Source organism: Lygodium microphyllum, chromosome 3 (genome assembly GCF_053477565.2).
Source record: "Lygodium microphyllum isolate KBCC chromosome 3, Lygodium_microphyllum_v1.1.10, whole genome shotgun sequence".
In the NCBI taxonomy this organism is placed as follows: Eukaryota; Viridiplantae; Streptophyta; class Polypodiopsida; order Schizaeales; family Lygodiaceae; genus Lygodium; species Lygodium microphyllum.
Genome location: NC_141137.1, coordinates 2,517,416 through 2,538,576, shown reverse-complemented (window position 1 = coordinate 2,538,576; position 21,161 = coordinate 2,517,416). Strand labels below are relative to the sequence as shown.

Here is a 21,161-nt window from a genome sequence, read left to right as displayed (position 1 = left end):
CGCTTGGTCCATGTTGTACCATGGCGCCCTATGGGAGACTTCCAGCGTCTGCTTCAACGAGAATGCCCGGTGTGGGTGGAAGTAGAAAATTGTCCGGTGGTCTATTGGCCATTGTTGAAGGATACGATGGCAGTTGTGGGAACAGTACTGGTTCCCCCAAGCCGCAGGGCTATGAATCGAAACCGTTTATGCATGTTATGGGACACGGCCAGGAAAAGGCTTGCGTGGCTTCGCCTCAATTGTTCTGGTATGCATCCTTTGCATTTTCGCTTGAAATGGGGCAACTTTGCAGGACACTGCTTTTCATGTGGTAAATTCGGGCATTTTATGGCCGAATGCCCTAAAAGACAACCGTCTTCTGAGGATGCCCATGTTGTGTTGCCTAAGGATGACATGGTGCTTGATGCCCCGGCACAAGAGGCCCTTCAGCCGCCTAATGTCGTGGATAAAGGCAAACAACAGGTCCTGGGTTTGGATTCCCGTAGCACTGATTGGATTGAGGTGCGTAAAAAAAAAGGTAAAAAGTTGGATGCAGGCCTGGCGGATCCTGGGCCTAATGCTTCACAGGATTCCGTGTGCACGTATATGCGCAGAAAAGAAATGTTCACTTCACAGCATGCTGCACGTACTATGGCCCCGTCTGCCCCCCGTAATCAGTCTACAAGGAAAGTCTATACAGACAGGCCCAAGGGCCCACTTGCTAAGCTGGCGTTTGATGCAAAAGGTAATGTGATTACACCCTGGGATCGGCGTTATCCCCGCTCCACTCCCAAGGCAGTGGATTTTCCTTCTACCTCTAAAGCAGGTCGCCAGAATTTGTTTGCAGTATTGGCGGATTTTCTGGATGAGGGTGTCCTGGATGCTCTTGCGGAAAAGGTGAAATCGAGGCAACACGCGCCTCGTTCCTGACTTTTTTTTGAAGATATATGAAGATAGCCACGTGGAATGTGCGCGGCATTTGCTCTCGCCATAAGCAACATGCCATGTGGACTGTCTTGCATGAGAACCAGTGGGATGTATTATGTGCAGTTGAGCACAAAAGTCACAGTGAAGCAGGAAAAGTCGTGGATTGTCATGGATTCCGTCTGTTTTATGCAGGGACACATGCTACGCACTATTCGGGCGTGTTGATGATTGTCCATGAGAAATACCAGCCTGTTCTTTTTAAAAATGATGTGCATGGCCGCTTTCTGGTAATCGAAGTCTTATTTAAAGGAGAGATTTTATGGTTGTTGGGCCTCTATGCTCCGAATGATCCCGCATCCCAACGAGATCTTTGGTCGACTTTGCAGGGCTCGATGTCACTTGGCCGAAGGGGGTTTTTGATGGGAGATTTCAATGTGTGTGTTGACTCTTCTCAGTCCACTTCAAGGCATTCGGTAATGGATGCGCCGGAAAGCCGGGTGTGGAATTCCTTTGCTTTGCGCATACTTAAGCAAGATCTTTGGTCGTGGCTTCACCCTTCTTTTTCAGGGTTCACTTTTCATTCCGCATAATATGCAACTACTTGGTCGCGGTTGGACCGAATGTATATCATGTAGGGGGATGATTTTCTTCCCGAGATGCTGGAAATGAAGATCTTGCAGCAATATGCATTGTCAAACCATTTTCCTCTCCAGCTTGAGATGCAGGCACAACCTATTGCACCTTTTATGCAATTGCTGGATAGGCTCCCTTTACGTTTCAACTCCTCTTATTTGAAGCATCCAATTTTTCAGGGCTATATGCAGCAATTGATTGAGAGGTTCTTATTGGACTTTGCCTTTGAGGGCTTGCCTTCATTTGCACGGCTGCTCTCTAATGTGCAGCGGGTTGCTCGGCAGTATGGGATCCATCATGCCTCTCTCTGTTGGCGACGTTGACGTGCAGCAGAGGACTTATTGGCTTTGGTCCGTTCGTTGCTCGTGTATACCCCAGATGATGATTTTCTGCTGTCATTGGAGATGCGTTTGGCCCATCTTATTCAAGTGTTTCAGTTGAAATCCTATCAGTAGGCCAAGCTGCATAACTTGACTGACACATTGCAAGATAGTGCCTGCCAGTCTCATAAGTTCTTTCGCGCCTTGCATGCTTCTCCTGCTCGCGAAAATATGACTAGACTCCAAGATTCAGAAGGTCGCATGGTCACTGATCCGCAGACCATTGTCAATATGTGTAGAAATTATTTTATGGAACTTCTTGGTTCTTCTCCCTCGCCTTCTAGCCAGGTTATGCATGCCCGCTTGGCCTTCTATCATCTGGTCCTCCAGCAGGTTCCACTTGATATGCAAGCCACTTTGGAGGTGGATATTTGCGAGGAGGAGGTTATGGATGTTTTGTTACACCTGCCTAAGGATAAAAGTCCTGGTTGGGATGGTCTCACGAATGAATTCTTGGAGAACTCGGCCATGCAACTGGTGAAGCCATTGGCGGTTATGTTTTAGCAAGTTTGGGAAACAGGGGTCATGCCTTCCTCATGGAAAGAAGGCCTTATCAAATTGATTCCAAAAGTCCCTTCGCCGTCAATGCTGCAACACTGGAGACCAATTTCTTTGATGGGCTCGATGTATAAAATCTTCTCCAAAGTGCTAGCGAATCGGCTTCACAAGCACCTTCCAGCTATTGTGCATCCTCTCCAATATGGTTTCATTAAGGGCCGCAACATTCTGCATAATATTTTAAATGTGCAAATGGCTATTGACTATGTGCAGCACTCCAGTCAGGAAGTGGTATTGATTCAATTGGACTTGGAAAAGGCTTTTGACTATGTGGACTGGTCTTTCATTGCAGATCTCATGTCTGCTATGGGTTTTGGTACTCAGATGTCCCGATTGATCTACACCATAGTGCTGCGACTTCTTCAAGAGTTATGCTCAATGGTGGGGTCACAGAGCCATTTGTCCTTGCACGCTCGGTCAAACAGGGTTGCCCTTTGAGTCCTCTCTTCTTTGCCCTGGCGACTCACCCGGTCCTTTCAATGTTATCCTCAATGGCGGCTTCTGCTCAGCTGGCAGGATTGTCTCTTCCTTTGGGGCAGCACTTCATTAGCCAATCTATGGCTGATGACACCTTTATGATTTTGTGGGCGGTTAGGGACAACATTCAAAAGGCATTAGATGTTTGGACGCTCTTTGGTCAGGCCTCTGGTCTTCGCATCAATGCCTTTAAATCAGCCATACTCAGTTGCACGGAGCCTAATTTACAGTCATTAGGCTGGCAGGGCCAGGTGGTTTCCTGTGGCTCCATTGTCAAGCATCTTGGATACCCATTGGGGGTGGATGTACGGCCAAAGAAACTACTGGAGTGGATTTCACAAAAACTGGTGGCGAAGTTTATGTATTGGAAGTCGCAAGCGTGGCCATTCCATGTCCGCCTCAAAGTGGCTCAGACAATTATGCTACCAATGCTAACGTATTTCCTGCCATTGCTGCCGTGCCGTGGACGCCTACTACTTTGAAGGCTCTCACTCATCCCATTCGTTTCATGCTATGAAAGAAGGATTCACTGCAGGTAGGTATTTCGTGGATCTCATGGTCACATACATGTACCCCTAAACGCATGGGTGGTGGAGCTATTTTGGATGCAGAAACTCATATGCTGGCTCTTCGTTGGTCTCTTTTTCGTGCCATGTGTGTGGATCATCACCCGTGGACCATTATAGCCCGTTATTTTCGTGAGGACAGCGGGCTACGCCATGGTAATACACGACTTCAAGTCTCCTGGCGGCATGTCCTTAATGCCGACTCTCGATTTTCCAGTCCCTCTTTCTCTCTGTTGCTGCACTTGGTCGGCTCTTGGAAAGCGGTACTCCAAAAGGCCCGTTGGCATCCAGTGGGGGACCGCTTGCAGACTAACTCCTTTCAGCTGGAATTGTTGGCAGTATCGAGATTACTTTCATGGGAAGACAAACATCAGCTCAGATCGAGATTTAACCGCATGGCCCGTTTAGGTGTGACTTCGATTGCGGATGCTACCCTTGTCACTCGCAATGTCCTCACATCGTTTCGGGCTGCTAGGAGACTTTTCAGGATCCCGTGCGGATACCGTGGTTTATGGGAACAGCTTTTATCGGAGCTTCAGGGTAGGCAACCCTTTCCTGCCCTGGCTGTGGATTCGTCCTTGGCAGGATTGGGACCTTGCAGGCCGGTTGAGTCTGGAAAAGGCCTCTACTAATCAGGTGTATCATCTTCTCATTTAAGATCACCAATGGCTGGGTATGAAAGCTAATACTGTTTGGGGATTGCGGAAATCGCAGTCATGGTGGCAGGCAACGGTGATGGAGGGCTGGCTGAATAGGGCACCTTTCAAATGCAAGGTCTTTCTTTGGCGGGTAATGATTGGTGGTCTTCCTCTTGCCTCGGCCCTTACCAAGCGTAGAATCTCGAATGGCAATTGTTTCTTCTGTACCACTACTGCGGAATCGGCCCGACATTGATTTCTTTCTTGCCCGCTCGCCAAGAATATCTGGTCACTCTTGTCGCAAGTCTGGCGCGCAGTGGTGGGGTCCTCACTAACTCCTTTCGATTGGGTTTTTGTGCGCCCAAAGTATCCCACACCGCCCAAAGATCTTATTTCACCTTTTCAGATACTGGGGATGCTGGCACATTTGGACCACGCGCAATGGGCACATTTGGACCACGCGCAATGCTTTTCTCTTTGATTCGGCCTCTAATGTACCGAGACATATTGCCAGGCTTAAAGGGCTCTTGCATTGGCAGATAGATCTCATCCGGCACTCCGACTTGCTCCCTCGGGAGGATTTACTTCCCTGGCATATGGCAATTGCCTTTGCGTCGTTGCCATGATTGGTGTAGCCTTTTTCGTGCATTAGTACGAGGATTTCCCACACGTTGGCCTAGGGCCCTTATGTCTCTTGTAATCATGTAATCATGTAATCTTGTACCTTTTTTTCGTAATTAATACAATTACCTTTTACGAAAAAGAGAGAGAGAGAGAGAGAGAGAGAGAGAGAGAGAGAGAGGAGGGAGGGAGGGAGGGAGGGAGGGAGGGAGGGAGGGAGGGAGGGAGGGAGAGAGAGAGAGAGGCTTGGGGGAGGAATTACTGGCTTTGGTTCGTTCTCTATTGGTGGAGACTCCTGATGATGTATTTTTGCTGTCATTGGCTATATGCTTGGCTGATCTTATTAAAGAGTTTCAGTTGAAATCTTATCAGCAGGCCAAATTGCAAAATCTCACGGAGAATTTGCAAGATAGTGCTTGTCAGATCCATAAGTTCTTTCGAGCTCTCCATGCCTCTCCTACTCGAGAGAATATGACTAGACTGCAGGATGCAGAAGGTCAAATGATCATTGATCCGCAGACTATTGTGAATATGTGTAGGAATTATTTTCTAGATCTTCTTGGTTCTACTCCTCCACCTTCAGACCAAATTACTCATGCCCGTTTTGTTTTCTATGATTTAGTCCGCAATAAGGTTCCACATGACATGCAAACTACTTTGGAGACATATTCGTGAGGCGGAGGTTATGGATGTTTTGTTACACTTGCCCAAGGATAAAAGTCCCGGTTGGGATGGTCTCACCAATGAATTCTTTGAGGTTTTTGCTACCCAACTGGTGAAACCATTGACGGCTATGTTTTAGCAAGTTTGGGAAATGGGGTTCATACCTTCCTCATGGAAAGAAGGACTTATTAAACTGCTTCCAAAAGTTCCTTCGCCGTCTATGTTGGAACATTGGCGACCAATTTCTTTGATGGGTTCTATGTATAAAATCTTTTCCAAAGTGATGGCGAATCGGCTCCATAAGCATATTCTTGCCATTGTGCATCCTCTTCAATATGGTTTTATTAAGCCCCAAACATTCTGCATAATGTCTTAAATGTGCAACTGGCTATTGACTATGCAAGGCACTCTAATCAGGAGGTGGTACTGATTCAATTGGACCTGGAAAAGGCTTTTGATTATCTAGACTGGTCTTTCATTGCAGAACTTATGTTCACTATGGGCTTTGGTACTCGGATGTCTTGTCTGATCTATACCATTAGTGCTGCGGCTTCTTCGCGAGTTATGCTGAATGGTGGTGTTACCGAGCCATTTGTCCTTGCTGGCTCTGTCAGACAGGGTTGCCCTTTGAGTCCTCTCTTTTTGCCCTTGCGACTCATCCAGTTTTTTTGATGTTATCTCATATGGCAGCTTCTACTCAGTTGGCTGGATTGTCTTTTTCTTTTGGACAGCACTTCATTAGTCAATCCTTGGCTGATGACAGCTTTATGATTTTGTGTGCGGACAAGGATAATCTTCACAAAGCATTAGATGTTTGGACTCTCTTTGGTCAGGCTTCTAGTCTTCGTATCAATGCTTTGAAATCGACCATTCTCAGCTATACAGAGTCAGATTTGCAGTCATTGGACTGGCAAGGAATGGTTGTTCCCCGTGGTTCCATTGTCAGGTAACTTGGGTACCCTTTGGGTGTTGATGTTCGGCCAAAGCAACTACTAGAGTGGATTTCACAGAAACTAGCAGCTAAGTTTCTGTATTGGAAGTCACAGGCTTGGCCCTTTCATGTTCGCCTCAAAGTAGCTCAGACAATTATGTTGCCAATGCTCACATATTTATTACCATTGCTGCCTTGGACTACTACTACTCTGAATGCTCTTACTCAGTATATTCGTTTCATGTTATGGAAGGACTCCTTGCATGCAAGCATTTCATGGATTTCTTGGTCGCATGCATGTACCCTTAAATGCATGGGTGGTGGGGCTATTTTAGATGCCAAAACTCATATGCTGGCACTCCGTTGGTCTCTTTTTCGCGCCATGTGCTTAGATCATCACCTGTGGGTCTTTATAGTCTGTTATTTTCTTGAGGATCACGGGCTTGTGCATGGTAATACCCAAATTCAGAGTTCTTGGTGGCATGTTCTTAATACAAACTCTCGGTTTTCTAGTCCATCATCTCTGCTTGCTCATTTGGTATGTTCCTGGAAACTGGTTCTCCAGAAGGCTTAGTGGCATCCAGCGGAGGACCGCTTAGCTACTAACTCTTTTCAACTGGAATTGTTGGCAGCCTCGCGGTTGCTTTCTTGGAAAGGCAAACATGAGCTCAGACCAAAATTTAACCGCATCACGTTTGGGCTTGACTTCAGTTGCAGATGCCACCCTTGCCAGTCGCAATGTGTTGATATCGTTTCGTACAGCCAGGAGGCTTTTCAGGATCCCTCATGGATACCAAGATTTATGGGGATAGCTTTTGATGGTGCTCCAGAGCAGACAACCCTTTCCTGCCCTTGCTTCGGATCGTTCCTGGCAGGATTGGGACCTTGCAGGCCGGCTGAATTTAGAAAAGGCTTCAGCTAACCAGGTGTATCATCTTTTGATTAAAGATCATCAATGGCTGGTTACTAAAGCTAATACTGTATGGGGATTGCGTAAATCTCAGTCATGGTGGAAGGTAACCGTGATGGAGGGCTGGTTGAACAAGACACCTTTCAAATGCAAGGTCTTTCTTTGGAGGGTGATGATTGGTGGTCTTCCGCTTGCTCCAGCCCTTTCCAAGCGTCGAATCTCCAACGGCAATTGTTTCTTTTGCACACCAGTGTGGAATCGGCCCGTCATCGATTTATTTCTTGCCCTCTCGCTAAGAAAATCTGGTCTCTCTTGTCAGCAGTTTGGCGAGCGGTGGTTGGTTTCTCGCTAAGCCTTTTTGATTGGGTTTTTGTGTGGCCCAAATACCCTACACCGGCACAGCCACATATGAAGATCTTGTTTCACTTTCTTAGATGTTGGGGCTGTTGGCATAATTGGACCATTCGGAATGCCTTTCTTTTTGATTCGGCCTCTAATGTTTAGGGACATATTGCTAGGCTTAAAGATCTCTTGCATTGGCAGATAGATCTCATTCGGCACTCTGACTTACTCCCTCGGGGGACTTACTTCCCTGGCATATGGCAATTTCCTCTGCGTCTTTGCCATGACTTTTGTAACTCTTTTGTTGTTTAGTACTTTATAAATATAACATCCATTACGAAAAAAAAAGGAGAGGGGCTTGGGGGAGAAATAAGAAAGAAAGAACGAAAAAAAAAGAAAGGAGAAAGAAAAAAAGAAAGTTGTAGACTTTAAGTGGAGTGGCCAAAAAGTGCCCATTTTTTCGTACTAAATCGTAGGGATACGTACCATACTGTACCGTACCGTACAGATTAGTCCGTACTACGTACAGAGACAACCTTGGCAATAGCTAACATTCAAACTCATAAAAGATAGGTATAGTAGGTTATGAGATCATTTATTGAACAAAATTGAAGTTTTTCTTAGTGAGCTTGTTTAGGAATAATGTGACCTAGTCATTAGGGACAAACCGTGGGTATTTTGCTAGCTTGACCTTAAGGTCATTTGGTTTGTTATTTTGAACTCTTGGAGCTCATGGTGGAGACCAATACGATGGGTCCTATCTTGAGCCACTTAGTGGTTAGTCAACTGTTCCCACCTCTCAAATGCAAAGTCAAAATGTTGAAGTTGTAAGTGAAATTCTAGTACTAACCCTTGTATTCACTCATCTATGATGAAAGCATTGCATGCTTTTCAAGAGCGGACAACCTTTGTTTCAGTAAAGTAAGAATCTAGTTGGGGTTCCAACCCCTACACTAAGTCGCACAGGTTATGTGAGTCTAAGATATCCCTCATTAGGTTTGATCAAGTGGTGTAATTAGACCCCTTAAAATGAAGTCTTGTCTGTGAATGCATTCTTGGTAGATGCTGATGATGAACTAGAAACATTAAGTGTCGGGAAAGAATGGTAAGAGGGGTAAGGAGAATAGGATGGGTAAGTAAGAATAGGATGCTGGTTTCCATAGGGTGGTGTAGGATGAGGCATTGAAACCTAATATCCTTGCCCAATTGTCAGCTTGAGGCACATGGACAGAACCAGATAGTCCACTGCTAGGAATTAATGTATTGGCAAACTACGGTACCAAATGCTCAACACTTTGGAGGGGAATGTGTGGGTACATAACCTATGTGAGGAAAATCCCAAAAAGTGTTGGTTTGGAGGACGAGACTCTATCACCGGTGCTCCTCCTCCACTTCGATAAACAAAAGCCGAGGACCGAAAAGTTAGTGAAGTGTCTATGTTTGAAGATTCCCCTAGTGTGGAGTGTGGTGTAGGTGGACAACCATAATATTACACGGAAACACCTTTAAAACTAAAGTGAATTACACTTAACGGAAGCATAATGCACTTTACTAGTAAGTGATCCCTGCTCAATGCTTAGTGAAAGATGATGTGAATGAGGGTGTGAATTTAGATGTGGATGCAGTGAAGAAAAGGTTGGGATGGGTGGAATTTGAAATTATAGTGAAGTGGTGGCATTTGATTGATTTTATGAATTAAATGATGGAAATTGAAAAGCAGATGTAGATGGAAATAAAGAAGAAATACCAACATCAGACCAACTATGAGAAGCAAAACTCAAAGAAGGAAAAATTGAAGAAGATGTACCTGATTTTTCCTTATGCCCACCTCTATGTGCTTGAACATAGAAAAATTGGTCCTCTTCAAGGCTCTACCTTGTATTAAGAGCATGGGCCATCACTACATTGCATTCCCCTTCATGAAAGTGATTGACTTCTAAATCTTTGAGGATTTAGTAAAGTTTTTTGCCAAATAGGTTGCATCAAATTGCTAAATAAAAGTCAAAGCTTTGAGCCTATCTTGTGTTCCATTAAAGGCCTCAAACTTCACTACTTTTTCACCCTCATTAGAGTCCTTTGTTGTCGCTTTGGGAGTCGAGTTATCATATACCCACTGTTGCAAAAAGGGTGCATTTATTGTATTTACATCATGACAAGCGCTATAAGAAGCATTTGCATGACCAATACTCATTCCTCGAATCTTGAATCATACATGTCACTTTGTGCCTGAGGTATCGTACCAATGCTACCATACATGGGATTATGCATATTACGAGTCATATCCGGATACATTGGGCCTTGCACACCATGCATTGGTTGCTGCATATCATAAGGTGTTGTGCCATACATTCCAGTATGCAATCCTTGATCCACCATAGTATGGAAAATATTACCTCCACCAAAATATCTTGGCTGCCCCATACATGCTTGCATACATAGTTGCTAAGAAACCCGTTTCATAAGGTTAGGGAACTCATTTCATACCTAGGCGTTTCATAAACCTATGAAACACCTATTTTAAACTTTCACACTTGCCACACCCTAAATGTTTTGGAACTTTGTAATCATCGTTTATCATGGATTACTTAGGACGTTCACATGGAAATTGGCATTGATTGATGAAGTTTCGTTTTGAGTTGTTGTCCATTATGATTGCATATATCAATGGCTCCTTTTTTAGCTAAAGTGATGTTGGGCATGGATAGTGGACGATGATGCATGTAAATATTGATGCTATGTTGAAAGTTCATTGGCATTGTATAGATAATGTCAGTTTGTGTTTTCTACGTCCATGAGTCATACAATATATGTATATAAAACTTTCATATTCTTTAAATCTTGAATGAAACCCGTTTTTAATATTTTATGAAACTTGTTTTCTACCTTTTGTTTTAGAAACCCTTGGTAACTATGCTTACATATCCAGCTGTGCAAAACCTATTGAATTGACACTACCAAGTGTTGGGTATTTCACTTACGTCGCACTTACGCCTACGCTCACATAGGAGTGTCGGTGATCAGTAGGACACTGGGGCACTTTTTAGTCTCGGTACGAGAGGTTTTTTCCCCCAAACTTAGTCTTATTTCATATGTGCTTATGTCACACACTTACGGGCACTTATCGTATTTGGGTGTGAACATCCCCTACAACCCTAAGGTTTAAGGGTTGTACCTTGTACTTTCAGTTTACACTCGTTCAGTCTATTGCATTGGGTATCGCGCTTTACTCTTACACTGTTTACTACCTCTGTGTTGAGCTTCGATCCCCTCTCAATCTCACATTTGGTATCAGAGCATTGGCTCTGTTCAGCTCAGCTTAGTTTTTGCTCAAGTTCAGCTCTGCTCCCAGCACTTGAAGAGTGCCGCCCTGTGGTGCTTGTTCTGTAGTCTCCCAGCTAACACCAGTCAACGAGGAAGCCCATCAGGCAGGTCGTCCTACACCCACCAAGCCACTGCTTACTTTGCCCGCTCAGACTGCTTGCGCCAAACAGCCCGCCACCATCCTGATGTAGTGTGCCCTGTCCCCCAGCTCTTGAAGCACTGCCGCCTATGCCCGCAGGGCTACCTAAAGCGCCGCTTCTTCGCCTTGACCCCACTCGTCAGGGTTCAAAACCCTGTCAGCAGTGTCGCCTGCGCCACTCGTCTCCGCCTGCGACTGATCAACCTGCGTCTTCCTTGCACCACACCCGCGAGTGACGTTAGTACATCTCCTGCTCCTGTCCGCTTATGCAGCGTTGCCAGAGCCGCCTAAGCCTATCACCTGCCCGCTTGCCACTCCTCAGCAGCGCCTGACCACGCCAGCTGCATACAAGGCCATTAAAGCATATCTCTGCATTGGTGCCTATCTCTGCATCGACTACCTCCAGCTCGACATTTCAAAGGGTTTTTTTTTTTAAAATTTACATTTTTACTCCATATTCATCTTTGGAAGAGGGGCCTTTTGCCCACGAGGTATAGTGGTGTGAATACGTGTCAGAGAGACGGTTGATGCAAATTTCTGGGCAAATGTATCAGAAATTTTGGGGCTTTTGATTTTTTTGAGGACAATGGCACATGTATTGTAGTCTCAGTAAGTGATAGACTGTTTTGGACAAATTTGGGTAAATAAGTTTTGGGGATTTTTCTTATACAGTGTTGCTAAACACTGAATGCACCTTGGATTGTGTGCATTACAAACAATTTTGACAGAGTGCACCTGAGTGCACTAATTGCAGCAAGTTATTTGTTGTAATTTTTGAAAATTTTGAGATTTCTAGTTTGGTCCAACTTACACATTTCTCATTTGCTTCTTTTGGTAATTGATTATCATGGCAAATCAAGGAGGAGGTGTCTTTACCTATGTATCCAAGGAGAACAAATTGGATGGTAACAACTATTCACTTTGGTCCTTCATGATGAAGAATGTGGTTGTGGCGAAAAATCTTTGGGATTATGTCAGTGGAGAAGAAGTTAGGCCCGGAGTTGTGGCTCTAGCTACTCCTCCTCTAGGAGGACATGGACAACGGGCACCTCAACTTGCTCCATTGATTGCATTGGCAGTTCAACGATACATATCCCCCACATTCGTTTAGCAGCTTCTTCACGAGAAGCTTGTCAAACTTTGGAGCGAATGTTTGTAAGAATGAGACTCGCATCTCTTTCTTAAAGAAAGAGCTAGAAACATTGAAGATGGATGAGGGTGATTCTATTCAAGATTACTTGAACAAAATTCAGGACTTGCGTGAGCAACCTATGAATGTTGATGAGTACTATTCAGATACACAGATGATATCTACTACATTGAACTCGTTACCTCCTTCATACTTGGCTTTTCATACGCCCTTAAACCTCACCATGAGGATTGCCACACAATCGATCACTTTTCTTCAGTTAGTCAGTTTGCTTCTAGAAAAAGAGCAAATAAGAAGAAATAGTAGTGTGGATGTCATAGTCTCTAAGCAAGCTTTTATGGCTAGACAGAAGGGAAAAGGCAGCCAAGCAAAGAGTGTTCCGCAGAGCTCTGGGACTTTTGGTACTTTACAGGAAAGTAAAAAACAAGGGGGCACGCAAGCCAAAAATGACAAATGCCATAATTGCAAGAAGCCAGGCCACTACATCACTGAGTGCAGAAAGTGCATTGCCAAGGAGGAGTTAGGAATGTCCGTTTGTGATACTCCTTCCACTGCTACTGAGTCCGCGTCCTTTGTTGCAGACAGGGACTATTGCTTTTACACATATAGTTATGACACTTCTTGGGCTGATGGAGTACTTATCTCTACTAAGGATGCAGGCACTTGGTTTTTTGACAGTGGTTCTTCTAGGCATATTACATCTCGTAGAGATTTATTTGCTTCTATTGGTACAACTCCTCGGTCCGAATTGAGAGTCTTAATTTTACAACCAGATTGGTTCTCAATAAGTCTGTACAGTGTGCCAAGAATGCATCATACCTTGTTAGAGGTATTGGGGAGATTGTGCTCACAACCATTGATGGCTCTATTCTTCAGCTACAGGATGCTTTGTTTGTGCCAGGCATAAAGAAGAATCTGCTCTCTATTTCTTCTTTGGCACATTGTGGATTGCATGTCACATTTGATGATGACACATACATGGTGAGAGACAAAGAACACATGACTTTGGTCTTGACTGGCACTTTATACCATGGGTTATACAAGTTGGATACTCTTTCAGTTGATTAGTCAGGGTACTTGGCATCTACTCTTACTCCTGCTATGATACAAGTAGAGTTATGGTATGCTCGGATGGGGCATGTGAACTTTGATAGCTTGATGCTCTTACATCGTACACAGATGCTAGATGGATTACCTCTTCTGAAGAGACTTCTTGAGCACTTGTGCGAATGATGTATTTTGGGGAAAATGCATTGGTTTTTGTTTCCCCGTGATGTTGCTTTTAGAGCCACAGCCAGGTTGCAATTAGTGCATTTAGATGTCTGTGGGCCTATGCAGACAAAGTCGTTGGGAGAATGCTACTATTTTGGGACTTTTATTGATGACTTTACACAATTCTATTGGGTTTATTCTTTGGTAAAAAAGTCAGAAGTGTATGATGCATTCTTGGCTTTTGTTGCACTTGTTGAGAACCAATCTGGTTGTAAAATTAAGACTCTCCATTCGGACCGAGGGGGGGAATACATGTCCTCTATGCTGAATTCTTTTTTGAAGTAGAAGGGCATTGTCCTTCAGTTCACTATTGCTTATACTCCACAACAGAATGGGATTGTAAAGAGGAAGAATCGGTCACTCATGGAGATGGCCAAATGTATTCTGAAAGCAAAGAGCTTGCCACACAGTTTTTGGATGGAAGCCATCACGTGTGGTTGCCATGTTTTGAACAGATGCTCCACCAAAGCGTTAAAGAAAATTACACCTTTTGACGCTTGGAACAGCCGGAAACCTTCTATTGGACACTTTCGTACCTTTGGGTGTCTTGTATATGCACACATTCCACAAGTACTCAAAAAAAAGTTGGATAACAAGGCTGTCAAATGCATTTTTTGGGATATAGTAGTGAAAGCAAAGGCTACAGACTATATGATCATGCCTCTAAAAAATTGTTTGTCAATAGGGATAGACTATTTGATGAAAAATCATAATTGTCCCTTGTTGGTTTAGACACATATCGGGCTGCCTGTGATGTATTTGAAGGGTTGCTGCCCATTACATTTGGTGATTCAGCTGGAGTTTCAGCAAGTGAACTCAATGTTCAGCCAGCTCCTCCATTGGACAATGCAAAAAATCAGCCATTGGCTGATCTGAATATTCAGCAAAGTGCTGAAATTGAAATTCAGCAAGAGCTTATGCACAGTCAGGAGGCAAGACAAATGCCTAAATGGTATTTAAAGACTATGAAAGATAGTCATCTGGATGCACCCATGGCTGGTCATACTAGAACACAAGCTCGTATGCATGATACTGTACATACCATGGAGTTTGTTATGGCAGCAAGGGCACTTGATGATGAAGGGCCTGAATGTTTTGAGGATGCACAACATAGTGTGCATTGGATGGTAGCAATGCAAGTTGAATTGGATTCTATAACTAAGAATCAAACGTGGGATTTAGTGTCTTTGCCCTTTGGGAAGAAAGCCATTGGAACAAAATGGGTCTACAAGCTGAAACGAAATGCATATGAATCCATTGACAAATATAAGGCAAGGCTTGTAGCTAAAGGCTATGCACAGAAGAAAGGCATAGACTATGAGGAGACATTTGCTCTTACCTCCCGAATGACGACCATCAGTTCTGGTTGCTTTGGCTGCCGAGTATGGATGGACTGTGCATCAATTGAATATTAAAACTACATTTTTACATGGGGAACTTCATGAGGAAGTATATGTACATTAGCCCATTGGTTTTGTAGTTGAGGGATCAGAACACTTGGCTTGCAAGCTGAAAAAAGCTTTATATGGTTTGAAACAAGCTCCTAGAACTTGGTATGCAAAGATAGATGCTTTCTTGCTTAGCCAAGGGTTTATAAACAGCTCACCTGAGTCTACCCTTCATGTATGTAAAGAGGGGGGATCCATGCTGATTATTGGTCTATATGTTGATCTCTTGCTTACAGGGACACATGCTAATTAGATTTCAGCATTCAAACAAAATTTGTAGCAAACTTTTGACATGCTAGACTTGGGGTCTTTGCATTATTTCTTGGGCATTCAGTTCATGCATAATGCTAGAGGTATTGGTTTATCACAGTCAAGATACATTGGTAAACTTCTTGAGAAGTTTGGCTTACAGGATTGCAAGTCAGTCTGTACACCAATGAAGCTTGGACTTAAGCTATCATTACATGATGACAGTGATTTGTTTGATATACACACATATGCTCAAACAGTTGGATGTCTTATTTACTTAAGCAACACTAGGCCAGACATATAGTTTGCAGTTTCAGCCGTGTGCAGAAATATGTATCAGCCACGCATGTCACATTGGCAAGCTGTTAAGCGTGTCTTCCGTTACTTGCAAGGTACTAGATCTCTTGGATTGCTTTATGCCAAGGGGGGACCAGTGCAGCTACATGCTTACAGTGATTCTGATTGGACTGGTGATTATGATTCACATCACTCCACTAGTGGCAATTGTTTCTTTCTTGGCTCATCTTGCATATCTTGGCTTAGCAAGAAACAATCCGCTGTTGCCACATCGTCATGTGAAGCGGAATGCAAGGCAACTTTCACTACCACAGTTGAATGTGTATGGATTAGACGCTCGCTAGTTGATCTAGATGTATCTGTTACGGAGCCTATTCCTTTGTTCACTGACAGTCAGAGTCCCATTGCAGTGGCACGGAATCCAGTGTTTCATACACGCATGAAACACATTGAGATACATTATCACTTTGTCAGAGAGAGGTTATATGCAGGTGATATTAGCCTTGTCTATTGTCCTACCACCAGTAATGTGGTATACATCTTCACCAAAGCTTTTCCTCGTGACAAATTTGAAGCATTTTGCAATGCTTTAAATTTGATCTCCTTTGGTGGTGGATGATCCTTGTACTCTTGATCACTCTTCACTCCAGGGGGGTTTGTTGGGTATTTCACTTGCGCCTCACTTACACCTACGCTCACCTAGGAGTGTCGGTGATCAGTAGGATAGTGGGGCACTTTTTACTCTCAGTATGAGAGGTTTTTTCCCCCAGATGTATTGTGTTATTTCGTATGTGCTTATGTCATGCACTTACAGGCACTTATCGTGTTCGGGTGTGAACACCCCCTACAACCCTAAGGTTTAAGGTTTAAGGTTTGTACCTTGTACTTTCAGTTTACACTCTTTCAGTTTATTGCCTCGGGTGTCGTGCTTCACTCTCACACTATCTATTGCACCCTGTGCTAAGCTTCGATCCTCTGTCAATCTCACACCAGGATGGCCTTGCATATGCATATCAAATCCCATTGGTACCATTTGCTTTTGCTCATCACCAATCCTTGGTGCATTTTTAGGCTTTAGTGGCTATCCTTTGGGAGCTTCTTGTTGTTCAAATACCTTGAAGATGGCATCTTCTTCTTGCCCTTGTTGTCCTTTTTAGGAGAATTGAAAAATCTCACAACTGTAGATCTTTGACCAATTAAACAAAGATGTCAACTATTGCCTTCGACCAAGCCTTGAATTGGTCATCTCATATTTTTTACCTCCTTGCTAGTCATTAGCATCTTGTGGCCTAGAAGGACTTGCTTCTTGGTCAACAACCACATTTTCTCCTTACTTTCTATGCTGTAAGCTTGTTGCAAGATTAGGCATTGTATCTTTTCCTTCATTATGTGCATTTTCAGAATGAGATGCATCATCACTAAGTGATCCCATCTCTTTGTAAGAATCCATTCTTATTGTAAATGCTCAGCTGAACACAATTTCAGCACTAGAGCAAAGCTTTTGACATTCAATCAAGTGCCTCAGGCCCACCAAGTTAAGGAAATTGATGATATCCTAGTAATGGAACCATAAAATCAGTCACTCTCCTTGGAGAGGGTGGTAATACCTTGTTTAGTCAATAATTACAACAAGCAATTAAAGCACATAAACTAAAATGGACAATGGATAGCCCGTTGGCCCCAAAATTAATGCCCCTTGCAATATTTCTTTAACTTGTGTTGCAATCTGGATGGAATATACTGAGATTCCTTGAATCTCCTTCACTTTCCAATTATCTCTTGGTGTCAAGAATGATTGGCAAACCTTCAAATCAATTTTCCCTTTGGTCTGCTTGGGGATTGGCCTTCAATTGTGCTCCTTGGGTGACAAATTTAGCCCCAAACATTTGCTGGCTGAATGACCACTTGAATTTCTTGGAATTGTCCCAATTTTAGTGATTGATATTCAAGTACCTAGGCCTTGATTTTTGAGCATGCTTCTCGAGGTGGCATTCAAACTCTAATTTTTTTCGTAAAATAGGGTTTACAACAGAGATTATTCAAAATCTCCACCTCTTATGGCCAATCTTGCTAGAAATTGCTGAGGAAGAATGGGGATAGGTTGGAGGATGAGAGAGAATGCTGAAGAGAGGAAAATTTTTTATTTTATCACGAGAAATTGGAGAAAATCGACTGCTGCTTTTTTTAGACAGCCATGGAAGCTGTCAGAGATTGCCAAGTCCTCCCAAACATGCTATTATGTAGAGCAAGATGATGTCGGCTGCATCCATAGGGCATTGGATTGCAGTCACCTAGTCCAAAAGCCTCCCTTGATGACGCAAATGGTCTCCAACAGCAGGGGACTTGATTTGTGTGTGTGTGTGTCTCTCTCTCTCTCTCCAAAAACGTTTTTCTCACTTGCATGTGCAAGTTTTGCCAAGTGGCAGCCTTTCAAAAACAATTTCCAGTTTTGTTAAATTAATTTTTAGAATATTAATTCTTAACATTAATGGAATACTTATTCATGTCTCACAAAAATAATCTAGTTGGCCAACAATTAAATTGGTTAGGCCAATTTATCACTCAAGTGCTCTTGAGCTCTCATTAGCTTGGAAGTGGCCTTTATTCATTAATTAATGCCAATTCTCTAGTGTCACCACTAACTCTTAGGGCTAATTCAATGGTCTGGGCCAAATTGTGATAGTAGGTACCACCTACTACTTGTCCAATATAACTTGTTACAACTTTTGCCTTTGGCACCCATTAATCTTTTGGGGTTCTAGGTCCCACATTGTGAAATAACTGACCTACACTTCACATGTGCAAGTCACATTTGCACATTTGTTTAACTTCTAACTAAATGTTAAGCAAAGCCTCTTGCTAAACTTGCATACACGTTCACACATGGCATGTACGATTGTGTAGAGATGCATATGCGTACATATCTGATGCACATGTACAGAGATTGCTGTCTATGTATATGATGTATAGAAGTACATCTTACACATGTGTATATGTAGCACATGCAAAGTACATGTTGTCTATGTGAATGTGGTCTCCTCCATCTTCTGTGGAAGTGCATTTGAGGCTTCTTGGGAATCTGATATGCAGGGGGTCTGCCTTATTGTTCTTGTCCACAGGTATGTAGCCTGGACCAATTTTCCGAATCTAGTTGTCCTTATTGGTACTGTAATGTGTCTTCTTTACTGATTTGAAGACCACCCCATTAGAGTTAAGAGTGAGAGAGAGGGAGGAAGGTTGATAAGCTGGTTGGTTGATTTGGAGTGGTGCTTGTGTGGGTTTCCTCCCCAGAAGTTGCTGATAACTGTAATCAAGGGATCTGACGAGGCAGATGTTGTGCGAGCTGCTGCGGGTGCAATACTTGCAAGACTCCTTGTTCAAAACACTTCATTTTTTGCTCAATGGATATGTGAACCATCTCTTTTGATGGCTATTGGCCAAAATGACTCGGTCACTTGCCAAAGTGCATTATTCCTATTTTTTGATGCATGGCTCGATAAGGTATTTCTTATTCAAATTGTCACATAAATGCTTTTCTTGCGTACTTTCTAGCTGGATCAAGAGAGGATAACTGAATTATGTAGTTGAATTCTTCTATAAAAATACTCTCAAGTTCTATGTTGGTATGCAGGTTGACTCTTTAACGTCATTCACAAATAAGAGGATCTGTGCTGCCTCATTGTGTGTTTTGCTGACAATAAATGAGCCTCAGGTTCTTGATAGACTCGAGCAAATTATAAGGTGCAGCTATAGGTTTGGACTGCTCAGTATTGTCTGCTCGAACTTCAATTGGAGTTGTTTTTGTTTTTCTAGAATGTTGATTTCTGATTTTAGTTGTCAAGCATGCTTTGACTAACTAGTATGGTTCGTTTACAAACAGTGTTTGTACAAGTGTCTTGCATCAGACAGATGACTATCAGAATGGTGTAGAATCTGGGTAAATCTGCATTCCTTGCTCAAACAAGGCGGTTCATGTAGAAACAACTATTTTGTTTTGCTCAATATCACTATCATAACTTGCAGGCTTGAATATTCAGTGCATACTGAAGAGGATGCTTCTGCTGGGACATCAGAAAGTGAAGAGAAAAGAAAAAGACAGGTCAGCCAAAAGCTTATCTTGTTGCATATCTTTAGAGTTGAAGGGTGTTTATTTCATCTTGGTTCTCCTTTCACCTATGCATGAATGCTCGCTTAATTGCTGCAGATCTTGAGGACGGATCCCATCAACCAACTGTCATTAGGTTCTCTTTTCCAGGAGAAGCTTCAAGCTTGTGCAGCATTGCATGGTGAAGCTGCATTTAATGCTGCTTTATCTAAATTGCATCCCTCATTGCTTCGTCACCTGCAATATCTTCTGGGGAGGTGACTGGGACCAAGGAAATCAGACAGGTATAGACATGCTCACCTAAAGGCTATAAAGATGCGATCTTCAAGCACAGAATTCCTGGTGGTGGCTACAGTTAGCCTGGCTGGAGCTTATCAAGTAAGTATTTGGTGCTGTATGAAATATAGGCTCCATTTTACAACATATATGTGAACTAAGTGTTAAAATTTGTGGTACTGTCCAAAACGTTGATGAATATTGTTCTGATTACAGAATGCTGTGTCAGCCATCATGTTGTCACCTGCCGTATTGCGTGGTTCTTACATGTAGGGGCTCTACATAGTGGAACATAGGTGCACGTAACAAATACAAGGTGTAATGTCCTGAAAAGTCTACTCTCAATGTAGCTAGGTCATCAGCTTTGGAGTCAGGAGTTTCAATTCCTCCAAGCAGCAAAGTCGGGGAGAATTGTACTTGATCCATTTCATTGGGTATGAATCTCTCCTACAGTCATCTGTAGATTTAGCACAAGGTCATTACGACACATCCCAAAGCCAATTATAGAAGTTTTGTTTATGTTTACAGGTGTGAAATCCACAAATTTGCCTGTTGTATTATTTCTGTAGCCATTTGAGCTACGTACACAGTGTATGAGGTTTTTAAGCTGCATAAGTATATGTTGTGGGTTTGGAGCAGTTATCTGTACTTCTATCATCCTACTCTCTCTCTCTCTCTCTCTCTCTCTCTCTCTCTCTCTCTTTAATGACTAGTTCATTTATTTTATCAAGAAGGATGTACACGTCACTTGACCTAGTAAGAGCTTTTTACATGAACACATTAACATGCAGGCTGGGCATCTATCATGAAGCAAGACTTAGAACTGAAAAGAAACCAAAGAAGATCAAAACCTAATGATCAGCATGCTCCTTGAATTTTCAGTAGTAACATATGATGATACTCGCGGAAGTAGCGTGGCCTCACAACCAATGAATGTGTCCCTTTACTATCTCATCTCCTGATAAATCAAGACATTCTGCCTAATCCAATTGTCTCACAATCTTGGGTAGAGAGTAGAAGGTTATCTTCCATAGATGAGGTAATGCTTTCGCTAGCTATGCTTTCCCAAATGGTTGAAATACAAGACAAAATGTGACTTTTCCGGATGGTTGAAAGTTCCATAGATTTGAAGAAGGGTCTCTCTCTCTCTCTCTCTCTCTCTCTCTCTCTCTCTCATTTGATGTGTCATTGCTCTATACTCCTTTTAAGATACCTTGAAGGATGCTAATACCACACACACACACACACACACACACACACACACACACACACACACACT

At 43.1% G+C, this 21,161-nt stretch overlaps 1 protein-coding gene across 7 annotated transcripts in view; it reads left to right on the top strand.

Moving 5' to 3' along the window:
• LOC148038009 (ARM repeat superfamily protein) overlaps nucleotides 1-20,516 on the top strand; it is a 144,986-nt gene extending 124,470 nt beyond the window's left edge. For 3 of the 7 annotated variants that reach the window (XM_087667896.1, XM_087667891.1, XM_087667877.1), the window contains 6 exons: nucleotides 18,793-19,002; nucleotides 19,133-19,254; nucleotides 19,382-19,438; nucleotides 19,525-19,600; nucleotides 19,706-19,984; nucleotides 20,099-20,516. In XM_087667896.1, the coding sequence (XP_087524022.1) occupies nucleotides 18,793-19,002; nucleotides 19,133-19,254; nucleotides 19,382-19,438; nucleotides 19,525-19,600; nucleotides 19,706-19,867 (627 nt within the window). In that variant the 3' untranslated portion in view covers nucleotides 19,868-19,984; nucleotides 20,099-20,516. The remainder of the gene's footprint in view (nucleotides 1-18,792; nucleotides 19,003-19,132; nucleotides 19,255-19,381; nucleotides 19,439-19,524; nucleotides 19,601-19,705; nucleotides 19,985-20,098) is intronic. The other 4 variants (XM_087667882.1, XM_087667886.1, XM_087667899.1 and 1 more) reach the window with 4 other exon arrangements.
• Nucleotides 20,517-21,161: the final 645 nt, after the last annotated feature.